Source organism: Anolis sagrei, chromosome 1 (assembly GCF_037176765.1).
Source record: "Anolis sagrei isolate rAnoSag1 chromosome 1, rAnoSag1.mat, whole genome shotgun sequence".
NCBI lineage: Eukaryota > Metazoa > Chordata > Lepidosauria > Squamata > Dactyloidae > Anolis > Anolis sagrei.
Genome location: NC_090021.1, coordinates 171,076,584 through 171,091,796, shown reverse-complemented (window position 1 = coordinate 171,091,796; position 15,213 = coordinate 171,076,584). Strand labels below are relative to the sequence as shown.

At 40.8% G+C, this 15,213-nt stretch overlaps 1 protein-coding gene across 1 annotated transcript in view; it reads right to left on the bottom strand.

Annotated features, from left to right (window-relative positions):
• The window catches only part of CPS1 (carbamoyl-phosphate synthase 1), a 198,399-nt gene that overhangs the window by 16,946 nt on the left and 166,240 nt on the right, over positions 1-15,213 (bottom strand). Inside the window, exon 34 of the mRNA XM_067463940.1 lies at positions 10,296-10,394. Coding sequence (XP_067320041.1) covers positions 10,296-10,394 — 99 coding nt within the window. The remainder of the gene's footprint in view (positions 1-10,295; positions 10,395-15,213) is intronic.

The window sequence follows — 15,213 nt, the reverse complement described above, 5'->3', positions numbered from 1 at the left end:
AGTCTGCTCTTTTCTCCCTATGACTTCCGCTCACATATTTATACATGGCTATCATGTCTCCTATCAGTCTTCTCTTCTGCAGGCTAAACATGCCCAGTTCATAGAATCATAGAATCAAAGAGTTGGAAGAGACCTCCTGGGCCATCCAGTCCAACCCCCTGCCAAGAAGCAGGAATGTTGCATTCAAATCACCCCTGACAGATGGCCATCCAGCCTCTGTTTAAAAGCTTCCAAAGAAGGAGTCTCCACCACATTCTGAGGCAGAGAGTTCCACTGCTGAACGGCTCTCACAGTCAGGAAGTTCTTCCTCATGTTCAGATGGAATCTCCTCTCTTGTAGTTTGAAGCCATTGTTCCGCATCCTAGACTCCAAGGAAGCAGAAAACAAGCTTACTCCCTCCTCCCTATGACTTCTTCTCACGTATTTATACATGGCTATCATATTTCCTCTCAGCCTTCTCTTATTCAGGCTAAACATGCCCAGCTCCTTAAGCCGCACCTCATAGGGCTTGTTCTCCAGACCCTTGATCATTTTAGTTGCCCTCCTTTGGACACATTCCAGCTTGTCAATATCTCTCTTGAATTGTGGTGCCCAGAATTGGACACAATATTCCAGGTGTGGTCTAACCAAAGCAGAATAGAGGAGTAGCATGACTTCCCTAGATCTAGACACTATGCTCCTATTGATGCAGGCCAAAATCCCATTGGCTTTTTTTGCCGCCACATCACATTGTTGGCTCATGTTTAACTTGTTGTCCATGAGGACTCCAAGATCTTTTTCACACGTACTGCTCTCGAGCCAGGCGTCCCCCATTTTGTATCACATTTCAGCTTGTGAACATCTCCCTTCAATTGTAGTGCCCACAATTGGACACAGTATTACAGGTGTGGTCTAACCAAGGCAGAATAGAGGGGTAGCATGACTTCCATGGATCTAGACACTATACTCCTATTTATGTAGGCCAAAATCCCATCAGCTTTTTAAGCTGCTGCATGACATGGTTGGCTCATGATTAACTTGCTGTGTGTGATCAAAAATGGGTTGATCAGTGTGTGATCAACACACAGGTGGGAGAGGACAAGGATCAAAAAGGCTATTTAAATATTAGCTTGGCTTATATTCAAATAAGTATACTTATGAACCAGGCTATTAAGTTTCAACAGCACTTCACTTCAGGGGGAAAAACACAAAAAAGATAAACACACACTCAGAAGAAGAACCATGCACCAAAGCTGCAAGTTAAGACCAGGGGCAGATCAAAAATCACAGTCCTAAGAAACAGGTTACCAAGAAATTGGTCTCAATTAAGCAGGCTCTAAAAATACATCACTTTTTGAATGCACTTGGAGTTTTGTGATGCTCAGCATTTCTGCACCACAGATGTAAGACAGATGCACTTCTTACAACAAGCATTACTAAATAGCCCAATCAAGAAACCAAATGAAAAGAGCTATTCAGCTAATATTGTTTAATAAAAATGCAGAATTTCAGCCAGAGTCCTAAGTCTTCATCAATATCCACACCATCAAAACAGAACCATTTATAATCTTCTGTTGCAAATGAATACCGCTTAGTGACATAATGAGACGTAGTGATATCCCTCCCCACTAAAATTCATGGTGTGATCCAGATTTAGTTCAACTAGATGTTTTAGCATATTTAGAAATGTGCAGGTGTGAGCCACATATTTTGCACTGCACAGCACTTCCATACATATACAGTCCAAGTTTACTGTGCCTGAAACAGTAAATAATGGAATCTCTCCTTTCTGTTGAGTCTTGTGGGCAACACTTTCTTCTGGAAAGGAAGGGTCCACATTGCCACATCTGTCAGAGATTGACACTGCCCAGTGGAAGGAATGCTAGATCAAACAGACACTGATTTGCAAATAAGGACTATGCAAGCTTTGAGTTACAAAAGAAAACTAAGTTTTACTAAGCACACACAGCAAACCCATCTTTCTTCAGCAAACGACATTCAGGAAGAGAACTAGTCAAAACCGAAAGCCAAAACACTTCTTCACATCTGCTTATCTTCTCTTGCTTGAGGCTGGCAACTCCCTTCAGTTTCTCACCAGAACAAAGCTTATCTTACTTTCTCAAGTTCACATAATCACAGCCTCAACTCTAAACATTTCTGCACAGTATTTTCCATTCACAGTGGCATCCATATTTGCAATACATAGAAGCACATTTAAAACACATACATAACTCAATAAATCCTGACAACATCCAGCAGCTTTAACTTACGTGCTTCAGGATGTGTTCAGGCAAGAAGGGATATAAATTTGCTGGAGACCAGAAATGAAAGATGGTAGTAGAGAGACTACTGGACTGCCCCCCCCCCCTTTTTTTGTCGTGGCAGGAGTGGCTTGAGAAACTGTAAGTCGCTTCTGGTGTGAGAGAATTGGCCGTCTGCAAGGACGTTGCCCAGGGGATGCCTGGATGATTTGATGTTTTTATCATCCTTGTGGGAGGCTTCTCTTATGTCCCCGCATGAGGAGCTGGAGCTGATAGAGGGAGCTCATCCGCCTTTCCCCAGATTCGAACCTGCAACCTGTCAGTCTTCAGTCCTGCTAGCACAGGGGTTTAACTCACTGTGCCACTATCCCATATATATTGATCCTTTAATACAATTTGAAGCTAGCTTCAAAGTTCAAACTTCAGCAGCAAAACAACAAACTCCCACAAGAATGTGCAAAAGAAAGCCCTTAATGCGCATCAGTACTCTGTGGTTTGTGTAATCACTATCCCGGCCTCAAATTGGTTCCAGGATGTCCTATGTCAGTGTTTCTCAACCTTCCTAATGCCACGACCCCTTAATACAGTTCTTCATGTTGTAATGACCCCCAACCATAAAATTATTTTTGTTGCTACTTCACAACTGTAATTTTGCTACTGTTATGAATCATCATATAAATATCTGATATGCAGGATGTATATGATACAAAAACGCAAAATGCCCAAATTTGAATACTGGTGGGGTGGGGTGGGGTGAATAATTGATTTTGTTATTTGGTAGTTATTGTTGCTGGGATTTGTAGTTAACCTACAATCAAAGAGCATTCTGACCTCCACCAAAGAGGGAATTGAACCAAACTTGGCACATAGAACTGCCATGACCAACAGAAAATACTGGAAGGTTTTGGTGGGCATTGACCTTGAGTTTTGGAGTTGTAGTTCATCTACATCCAGAGAGCACCATGGACTCAAACAATGATGGATCTGGGCTAAACTTGGTACAAATACTCAATATGCTCACATGTGAATACTAGTGGAGTTTGGGGAAAAGAGGCCTCGAGATTTGGGAGCTGTAGTTGCTGGGATTTATAGTTCACCTACAATCAAAGTGCCCCTTGAATCCCACCAATGATAGAATTGGGCCAAACTTCCCGCATAGAACCCCCCATGATCAACAGACAATACTGTAGGAATTTGGGTGGAATTGACAGTGATTTAGGAGAGATGTAGTACACCTACCTCCGGAGAGCACTGTGGACCTCTTCTATATGGACCTCTTCTGCAGTCCCGGGATTTTTTTTTGCCCCTGTTCAAAACCTGGGACCATCAGAAATATGTGACCCCTCTGACACCCTCTCGCGACCCCCTCAGAGGTCCCAACCCCCAGGTTGAGAAACGCTGTCCTATGTAATCATCTGACGTGAAGTAGCAGTCAATAATGAAAGGACCAAGGCAGTGACATCTCCTGCCCATCCCCTGTTCAGATATCAGAACGTAAAGCCTTAAATCAATAAATGGTTTTCTAAGATCTACAGAGATACTCGCAGGAACACCTCAGCAAGCGAGAGTCCAAAAGTGGCAGGCTAAAACCTGGAACCTCAAGCCATGGCTCATACTAAATGAGAGACTCCTCCCTGGGCACACAGAAGCCTGGCCAACTTGGAAGGCGCTGAACAGACTGCACTCTGGCACCACAAGATGCAGAGCCAACCTTAAGAAATGGGGCCACAAAGTGGAGTCCACGACATACGAGTGTGGAGAACAGCAAACCACAGACCACCTGTGCAGTGGTCTCAGCCCCGCCACATGCACAATGAAGGATCATAGAATCATAGAATCAAAGAGTTGGAAGAGACCTCATGGGCCATCCAGTCCAACCCCCTGACAAGAAGCAGGAATATTGCATTCAAATCACCCCTGCCAGGTGACCATCCAGCCTCTGTTTAAAAGCTTCCAAAGAAGGAGCCTCCACCACACTCCGGGGCAGAGAGTTCCATTGCTGAACAGCCCTCACAGTCAGGAAGTTCTTTCTCATGTTCAGATGGAATCTCCTCTCTTGTAGTTTGAAGCCATTGTTCCGCGTCCTAGTCTCCAGGGAAGCAGAAAACAAGCTTGCTCCCTCCTCCCTGTGGCTTCCTCTCACATATTTATACATGGCTATCATATCTCCTCTCAGCCTTCTCTTCTACAGGCTAAACATGCCCAGCTCCTTAAGCCGCTCCTCATAGGGCTTGTTCTCCAGACCCTTCTTATAGCAATACCAGAGGCACTCCAAGTGGCCAGATGCTGATCAAAGGACATATTTAGTACAATGCCAAGTTTTTTAAACTTTGTGTTTTAAAATACATTACAACTGTACCCTCGGTTCACTTCTTATATGATAAATAAATATCTGCACTTTCTCCAATACCGTTTTGAAACTTCATTAAATGGTCAGTGTATATGGGGGCCCAAGGTGCTCTGTCTTTCCCAAGTGCCAGTGAACTTAGCATTTCTATTCCAAAATATGCCCAGATTATGTTATTTTAAGAAGGAACAAACTGCATTTTTCTCAAAGTGGGATTGCACTGCCCTCTAACATTTATGCAGGTCCACCTAAAACTAAAAATAAAAGCTGTGTGAAGGTGTGTGTGTGTGGAAGAAGGAGGTGAATCCATGAGTTAATAATGCAGTTGACTTCACGCATTGACACCTATTTCCACCTCTCATGACCTGCTGACTGTTCAAGACCTATTCTTTCAGCATGGAAAGCTGATGCACTGCTCATTAATCACCAGTCAGGGATTATCCAAAAGGGCATGCAATTTGACTGGGTATCTACTTGGAGCAGGTCAAGCATGGCCCCTTCATAATGATTTGTATACCACTATCTTATATGAATAGCATCATCTGCTCAGCAGAGCACACTGTAAGGTACGGCAGAACGCGACAGTTAGGGCAAGAGAGGCTTCTACTGTACGAATTTCTGACCCACTGTAAAATGTTGAGTGACCCCACTGTGAAGTAAAGCGACAAGTGTGAAAAGCTATTTTGTTACAGAGTGAGAAACATCAGCCTGTATCAATGACAAGCTGCAGTATGATTCATGTAACATTGGTGTGGGCTGGAGGAGACTACCTACTAGGCATGGATAGCACCTCGTCGGATTACTCGTTACTTGTTATAATTTCAATAAACTTATCTTTTTGAAGCAATTTTGAAGCATTTTTAAAAACCGGAAGTCCCTTTGCCCTTCCAAAGATTTTTCCGCCATTTTTGTTACGACTCAGGAAGTGAGTCGGAAATTATTCCGTGTATTTTCAGCCCTCTACTAGCCTGCTGGGAGGCAAGCAGCTTGCATGTTGGGGGGCTCCTTGCCTCCCAGCCAATCAGGGGAGGAGTTTTGGGGAGGGGTTTCGGCACTGGCAGCCATTGCTCTATATAATGAGGAGCACATGGCTCAGAGGCTCATTCAGAGCCGGGAAAGGAAGGGAGAAGGGAGAAAGGAAAAGGGAGAAGGGAAAGGGAAAGAGGAAGGGAGGTTGTGTTGAAGGGAGGTTGGAAGAAGAGCACAATGGACAAGCAAACAAGCAAGCAAGCAAGCAGAGAAGAAGGGCTGGGAGTAGGGTTGTTTCCTGGCGGCCTGCCTGCCTGGGCAACCTGCCTTGCTGCTTGTGTGTTGTTGCTGTTGGGGTTTGGGATGGGTGGGCACCGCAAGGGTTGTGTGTGGGTGCATGGCATGGGTGGAAAGAGCAACAAAGAGGAACCAAAGCATTCAACCATTTTAAAAGCCTAAGCATTGTAACAGGTCTCTCTGGCCTCAGTTTTTTTTTAGTTTGTTTGCACGTTGCTAAAGAGAACTAGATCTCCCATCAACTCAAGCCACTCTTTGAACACAAACTCTCCTTCCTAAAGTTGTGAAATCAGCTTCCAAGGCAAAAAGGGCAGGGCTGTTTGTTATTTTCTTTGATTGCGGTGCGTTGCCTAAAAAGACACTACAAACCCCATACTTTCAAGCCTCTCCTTACCTAACTTGTGAAATCAGCTTCCAAGGCCACAAAAGTTCTCAGGGTTGGCTGTTTGTTATTTTCTTTTATTGCTATGCATTGCCTAAAAAGACACTACAAATCCCCTGAAGTTTGTCCAGTACCATTTGCTGTATTTCGTGAATTGTGCAATCACCTCTGTCATTAACAAAGTGATTTGGAAATTTTGGAAATTTCGGGAAAATTTCAATTTTTTTCGGAAAGATTCGGAATTGAATTCCGAATCGAACCACCAGTGCCCCCTATATCCGAAATGAGTTTTAAACCATTTTTTTTAAATCAACCAAGCCTACTAACCTACGTCCCTCCAGAAATGTTCTGGCTTATGACTCATTTCAGCTCTGATAATTGGCCTTGCTGGTTGGGGATAGGGATGTTGCATCACAACATCTGGAAGGCCACGAGGTTCCATTCCCAATCTTGAAAGAAGAAAAACGCGACAAAAAAAGTTTTGAATCCCATCCTTCTTTCTTGTGTGGAGGGAATGGCTTTTAAGGGCCCATCTACACAGTATCTATAACACAGGATCTCCCATGTTAAAAAAAAAAGGGAGGGGGGGGGCTACTATATGATGATAGTGTTAAATATGTACTGATTCACTACAATGGCTGAAAAACACGGGGGGGAAAGTCCCATTTTATCCCGGTTCTGGTCCAAACTGTGCATATTCACATCATTGTATATCCCCGCATTCACCAAAACACTTCCCTCCCCCCTGTTGAGACTGTTTCAGCACATGCCTGCTTTTAAAAAGCTTGAAACAGCTTTTGATTGGGCTGTCAAACGGACACACAGCTGATTTAAAGGAAGCACAAACGGAGAGCAATCGGAACTCTCTGAAACTCTGTTTTAAACTCTAATATTAAACAGAGCTTGAATAAATAATTAGAGAAAGGGAGAAATCAACAATTAGAGGAAGGGATTTTTTTTTAAAAAAAAAGCCGAATTTCATATGCACATATGCAAATCTGCTTATATTTACATTAAGATATTCGTATGTGCGCATATGTGGTTCAGCACATAACGGAGAATTTTTAAAAAAATCGTCCGCCAGAGGAGACCTGTGAGGATAGTAGAAGAAATCCCAAATCCACAGGTCTGTGTGGGAACTTGCTTTCAGATCCCGGTTGTTATTATTATTATTATTATTATTATTATTATTATTATTATTTTATCCTCCCTCTTAAACCTGCATTTTCATGCTGTGTGGAAGTGCCCAAAAACAACTTAAATCAGTAAAGTAGACCTTCCCATTGAGTAGCAACAGGTCACTGGGGAAAACTTCATGGCTGAGTTTGAGGCTGTATTTCTCCACTACTCGGCCCTTTTATATCTACTACAAAATGTTCTAAGAAAAACAAACAAAGGGACAGCACTGTGGCTTATTGATTTGCATGCTTTAGTAGTAGAATCAGAGTAGTATCAATTAACTCCTGGGCATGCTTGAGAGGGCATTTTGCATCTCTTTCTTTTTTATGTTTGCATTTTGCCAAGGTCTGCTTCCTGTTGCTGATGTTTGTGGGCCCAATTCCCACATCCTGACTCCGTATCTATAATCATCATTCACAAACCGGGAAGTCGGTATTGTTTTTAATTATTTTCTTATTGACTTTATGCAAGACATAAGCTTATTACAAGCACAGCAGGGGGATTGCAAAAGGCCATCAATTGTTTTTATGAGACCCCTAGCATTTTCCAATCTCAGATGTAGTGACTGATCATTTGGGAAACAGACATGCAGGCCTTGAGGAGATTTATGAATGTAGCACACTTCTGTATCTCCTGCAGCTTGTAATTACCCCGAGGCAGGGAAGAAGCATTGCAGTGAGAGGGGAAGGGAGGGAGGATCGCTTTACGTCAATGGAGGAGCTGGCCACTTTTGTTGGCCTGAAATGTACATTCTCAGACCTGGTCAGAACTCCAGATGCATCAACGTATTCTTTATGATGGAATGAAGTATCAATTCCATTGCCAAAAAGATGGGATGTGATATTGCTTTTCACAATCTGGAATACAAATTTAGGGGAATCTGTTGCATAGTTCTGGACTGTTAGCTGCAATCTCCTAAACCAAGAGTAAGTAAAGTGCATTTTTCCAAGTTGTGTTGGCCTATATCTCCCATCAGTACCAGTCATGATGACGAATGCTGAAGGCTGTGACAAATACAAAATACAAATACAAAATATGTGTGTTTTGTAGCCTATCTGGTTAATCAACTGAGCAATCTAGTAACCTTGTACATCTTAGACCACACCTGGAATATTGTGTCCAATTCTGGGCACCACAATTGAAGAGAGATGTTGACATGCTGGAATGTGTCCAGAGGAGGGCGACTAAAATGATCAAGGATCTGGAGAACAAGCCCTATGAGGTGTGGCTTAAAGAGCTGGGCATGTTTAGCCTGAAGAAGAGAAGGCTGAGAGGAGACATGATTGCCATGTAAAAATATGTGAGAGGAAGTCATAGGGAGGAGAGAGAGAATTTGTTTTCTTCTGCCCTGGAGACTAGGATGCGGAACAATGGCTTCAAACTACAAGAAAGGAGATTCCATCTGAACATTAGTAAGAAATTCCTGACTGTGAGAGCCGTTCAGCAGTGGAACTCTCTGCCCCGGAGTGTGGTGGAGGCTCCTTCTTTGGAAGCTTTTAAACAGAGGCTGGATGGCCATCTGTCAGGGGTGCTTTGAATGCAATTTTCCTGCCTCTTGGCAGGGTGTTGAACTAGATGGCCCACAATAATAATAATAATAATAATAATAATAATAAACCTTTATTTGTACCCCGCTACCATCTCCTGAAGGACTCGGTGCAGCTTACAAGAGGCCGAGCCCAAATACAACAATAAAACAACAGCAACACAATAATTCAAAAAACAAAGCTATAGCAAAGAATGGCAATACATTAACAACATTCGATGACACAATTTAAAATAATGGCCGGGCCAAATGTAATAATTAAAATTAAAAATTAAAAATGCTGGGCATGACAAGGTGGGGTGTTTAGAGGGGATGGACATGAAGATATCCTGGATCTCTAATAAAGTGTGTTGGGACATAATGCTAGGGGTTTCCTTATTCTGGAAAGGCACACTGGAACAACCACGTTTTCAAGCTCCTCCTAAAGATTGCTAGCAACAGGGCCTGCCTGATGTCCTTAGGGAGAGAGTTCCAGAGTCGAGGGGCCACCACCGAGAAGGCCCTATCCCTTGTCCCTTTATTTGTACCCCCTACCATCTCCCGAAGGACTCGGTGCAGCTTACAAGAGGCTGAGTCCAAATACAATAGTAAAAACAACAGCATCAACAAACAACAAAATAACTCAAAAACAAAACAATAACATTAACCACACACAATGACGCAATTAAAATCAATGGCAGGGCCAAATGTAATAATTAAAATTAAAAGTGCTGGGTCTCTTCCAACTCTATGATTCTATGATTCTATGATTCTATCTCTTCTTAATTAATGGCATCTTTCTGAGGTTTCAGGCAGACAGTCAGCCCTATTCTCCAGCATCCTGTACCAAGGATATCCAGGCACAAGGACTCCAGGATCTTGCACATTTAACCCGTATCTCCCTTTTCCTGTGAGAACCATTTCTTTGTGAAAGCTATTTTGGAATCTATTCAGGAGAAAGGCTTGTGAATTTTATTCACGCCACATTTTAATATAAACTGACTGGAGTCATAGGTCCCAACTTAATATGCAGATCAGGATGTCTCTGGTTTTTAAAATTTTGCTATTGCATTTCCCAATTTCAGATATAATAACTGATCAAAAACTTTGAAAACTATTGTAAAATGCACATTTTGTGATATGCAAAAACATATTTTGTCAAAAAATACAATATTTAGCAACAAAGCAAGCTTGTGAAAGTAAAAATCATAGATTAGTATACAGCCAAGATGGGATAGATTTATGGCTCACTATCTGTAAGAGTGATTTGGACGAGCTAGTGGCTTGATCCTCCCATCCTAGCTACCATAATGCCTGACATGCCTTTCTTTCAATGTCAAAGCTCTTGCAGCTCACCTCAATTCCAAGCAGGATTCCTTTCTGTGGCAACTTAAACCCTGTAGAGAGCATGGCCTTCAGGAAGGCAGAATGGACATTTTCCCCAAAGCAGGCAACCTGAAAAGGGTATAAAACAAAAAGATAGAAGTAAGGGGGAGGGGAAGAATAAAAAATTAAAACACATTTTTCTTTTGAAATGATAAGGCTTTTTGCCTGTAAGGTGCCTGAGCTTTCTGCCTTTGTCACTCTTTGCTGAAATCAGTAGGAAAATAGCAGATCAACACAGACAAATCTTATTTTTTAATTAAACAATAATGAAGGAATAAGTAATGCTTTACTCTCAAATAGCACACCATGGAGCAACATAAACGGATCCTGCTCTGAATTATGTGGATGCCAGACACAGTATGCATGAGTTCTACAGAGTGCTCATAATAGTTAATGCTTAAATAACAGCAAGAGTTATAAATGCTTCCCAGGGCTCATAAATGAACGGTTCGGCTTGCCATAGGAAGGCACAGTTGCTTAGCTTAGCATGAGTGTCTAGGCATTTCCTAAGGACCTTAGAGACCCCTCAGGATATTTAAGCACAGATAATTGCCACACAAAATTCCGAAAGAAAATGTTGGGAGTCAAGAAATATGATATAGCTATATGGCAGCATGGTTAGGGATTATGGGAGATGTAGTCACCCCCCCCCCCCAATAACTTTTTAAAATTTCTGGTTCTGCATGTGACTCATTTTGCCAGACTGAGAAATGTGATCATGGTGAAGAAATGAAAGCTAGAGGAGACTTCCGGTTCTTTGCCAAGTGTCAAATATTGGCAAGCATCCTGTCCATGGCATACACACTCGTAAGTTTACCTTATGCACGTGTATGCATTTCTATTTTGGAGTGCTTTAGGAGTTTTCTTCCACCTGCTGTTCCCAAAGGCTTTTCGGCTTACTAAACAGCTCCCAAAGCCCCAGACATGGCCACTCTATACTTCATTGGGAGTAGATAGGATTGTGGAAGGGTATACCTACATCCCTATAGCCAGACATAAAATATGGCACCAATACTGAGATTCTTTTGGAGGTCTTCTGGAGGTCTTAGCAGGAATATAATCATTCCATGTTTGACTGTGAGGTTGTGGCATATATGTTCAGCAGTGGAACTCTCTACCCTAGAGTATTGTGGGGGCTACTTCTTTGGAGGCTTTTAAACAGAGGCTGGATGGTCATCTGTCAGGAGTGCTTTGAATGCAATTTTCCTGCTTCTTGGCAAGGGGTTGGACTGGATGATTCTATTTCTGTGATCTTTCTTGCTCCCAATGAACAGGAAATTGTGGTGCAGTGGACTTCAGAGGCTGTTCAGTAGTTTGGGAATAGTATATGGCTCAACCTAGTATAAGTCTCCATGCAGACCTGCTATACTGCACTAAGCCATCTAAGACAGCTACTTGACAAAACAAAGTTCAATGGGTATGACTTTCTCTTCCAAACCTGTAATGATAACAGTGATAGCATTTATTTATTTCAAACATTTGTACCCCACCCTTCTCAGCCTCCAGTCGGCAACAATTCAATGCCACATAATAAAATACAACAATCAATAATTATAATTGTTAAATGCATTAAAACAATATACTTACAATCTACTAAACTAGTACTAGTCTGGTGGCCATTATCTAGATGAATTCTGTAATTGAGTACTCCATTTAACTTAGCCATAATCTATTTCCAAGCCATTGTCAACATTGTCATTGTCATTTTAGCCTAATTACCCGAAGGCCTGGTCCCACTTTTACCTTCTTTCTAAAGGTGAGGAGGGATGACAATGACCTAATTTCCCTGGAGAGCGAGTTCCACAGGCGAGGCAACACCCCTGAGAAGGCCCTGTCTCTTGTCCCTGCTAAGTGTGTTTAAGACAGAAGCAGGAACAAGAGCAAAGCCCCTCCAGAAGATCTTAAGCTCCGAGGTGGGACATAGAAGGAGATACGTTCAGACAGTACTTGCCAATGTATCTCCTTACCACAGCGTGGTTAAAGAAAAAAGTACATTCTCTAGAAATGTCAAAAATCACCTTGAGAACAATTTTATACCCAGATTTCTGAGAGTACAGTGCATTGAACTAAATGGGACATACTTTTAAATAGATACACACAGGATTGCGCTGTTACAGCCCTGTTTAGTGAAATAGTGTAGAAGCATTAGACAAACTTTCTGGGCATTTCTCCACATTAATTCTCCTATCAATATTATTTGTGCTGTCTTTTTCTGAGCAAGTAAGAAGTCCTGAGAAATATCTGTGTCCATTTCTCTGGAAAGAACGCAAGTAGGATCCTATGTTTTCTTCATTATTGGATTGTTTCTGGTTTTGTCAATATACAGTATAGACCAATATAGATAGGATCAAACATATAAAGTGTCAACATATCAAGGACTAACCTCATCCATCTTGAATGAAACCAAATCAGTGGTACCTAAGACAACTGAAGTACAGAAATGAGAGGGTGGGTAGTTTCTTAAGGGTTTTGTGGAGGGAAGTGTCTGGCCTAATTTTCCAGAAAAGATCAAGATCAAGACACTGTGATCAAAACACTTATCTTCAGCTTGCAGCCCATAAAAGGCTGCAATGAGTGAGATAATTTACAGCAAACATTAATATGGATTCAGGAAGCCAATATGATCCTTCATACTATGCACATGCACTTGGGTGAAAAGAGATAACTTCACTCCAAATGTGCTTTTATTATTTTATTTATTTATTTACAACATTTATATGCTGCCCTTCTCACCCCGAAGGGGACTCAGAGCAGCTTCCAAGATATATATATATATATATATATATATATATATACATACAATATATTAAATTATTAGCATAGTACAATATCAGTATTATATATTACTATATTGTACTACACCAGGGGTCCTCAAACTTTTAAAACAGAGAGCCAGGTCACAGTTCCTCAAACTCTTGGAGGGCTGGATTATAATTTGAAAAAAGCATGAATGAATTCCTATGCACACTAGTCACATCTTATTTATAGTGCGAAAAAACCCACTTAAAAACAATACAATAATTAAAACGAAGAACAATTTTAACAAATATAAACGTATTGGTATTTCAGTGGGAAGTGTGGGCCTGCTTTTGTCTGATGAGATAGGATTGTTGTTGTTGTTGTTGTTGTTGTTGTTGTTGTGTGCTTTCAAGTCATTTCAGACTTAGGTTGACCCTGAGCGAGGGCCGGGTAAATGACCTTGGAGGGCCGTATCCAGCCCTCGGGCCTTAGTTTGAGGACCCCTGTACTACACCATTATATTGTAATATTATTAGTAATATCACATGTAATATAAATTATATAATTATAATATTGTATTATTATTAGTAGTAGTATTATATTGTATTAAATTATAATATTATAAATATTACATGTATGTACAATATATTGTATTATATTATTAGTAAAGCATAATAATTTTAAATTATTTAAATAAATTTTAGAAACAATCATTCCAGCGACGGAAAATTCATATTGAAATCAAGTCACTGACATCTTTCTGATACAGTGATAGCATATTCACATTCACAGGAAGTTCTGTGTGCACTTAAAATGCATTTTGTAGAATAAGTGACTCTTTTAGCAGTAGAGAGTTATTGTCCTCTATTCACTGGTAAGAAAGACCTTCACAACTCTCCTGTTTTATGGCAATTGTGAATATGGATCTTTCTAACTCATAAAAGTTAATAATCTCTCCTTTATGACTAAAATATTCTTTCTTCCACCTGACACTCCATGAATGAATTCTCATCCCCTTGGCTAAACTACTATTCCTTTTTCTGTTCCTCGTGAAATCAACTCCCTTTGGAAAGTTAAGAAGGACAATCAGCTTTTTCTCTCTCCATTAACTAGCCTGAAAGCAAACCTTGCTGCAGTCAAGAATTGGGCTATAATCTGAAGAGCAGAAAAGGAATATTTAAAAAATCCTTGAAGGAAAGAAAAAGGGTAATGTACCAATACTATGTGGGGGACTACAAATGTAACACATCCCTTAGTAAGTGGAAATTATATGTGTAAGCTGAAAGTAGTTTCCTTGCCTTATTCATATAACACTGTCCCACAGAACTGAATAAAGAATCATATGTTGGAACTGAGTGTTAATTTGAGTTATCTGAACATCTCTGTGTTTAAGATCACAGTGATCCATATATGGAGACATTTTTCTTTCAATTTGCAATATATTACACTGACCAACACACATTTTGTTGCCTCAAATGTTAGTCCCATTTCTGGGTATATTTGACCTGCCGATTCAAAAAATGGCACCGATTTCCCTGTATCAGTTCTAGTTTTTGAGATACTGAACATATGCCATTTATCAGCCACCATTTGCTTACCTATAGAAAATCATAGTAACATATAGAAAATCATAGTAACACATGCAAACCACCTTCACCTTTGAGCATGTGATCTGGCTCCCCTGTAGATGTGTATCACATTTACCTGCAATTATATTTTTTACTAGCCATCCCCTGCCACGCGTTGCTGTAGCCCAGTCTGTGTATATATTTGTAGATGCATTGTAATGTATTTTTAGTTTTTTGGCTTTTTAAGTCTCTTCTGCTGTGTTTTTCAGTGTTTTTATGAATCATGGTCACTTGTTGGACTGATAGGTGTATTCAAATTTGGTGTCAAGTCACCCAGTGGTTTCTGAGTTATGTTAATCCCACAAACGATCATTACATTTTTATTTATATAGATTATGGCAAAACCTACTCCTTTTTTGCTTCACATATTTCTATACTCCAATTGTCTTAGGTGCCTTTGATTTTAGGCATCAAACCAGAGGGACAACTAGTTGTCGTTTCTATCTAGGTCTTCAATTGCTTTCAGTGAGATGTGAAATGTATATTTGGATACATGAATTGGAAAGACTCTGGCATAAGGG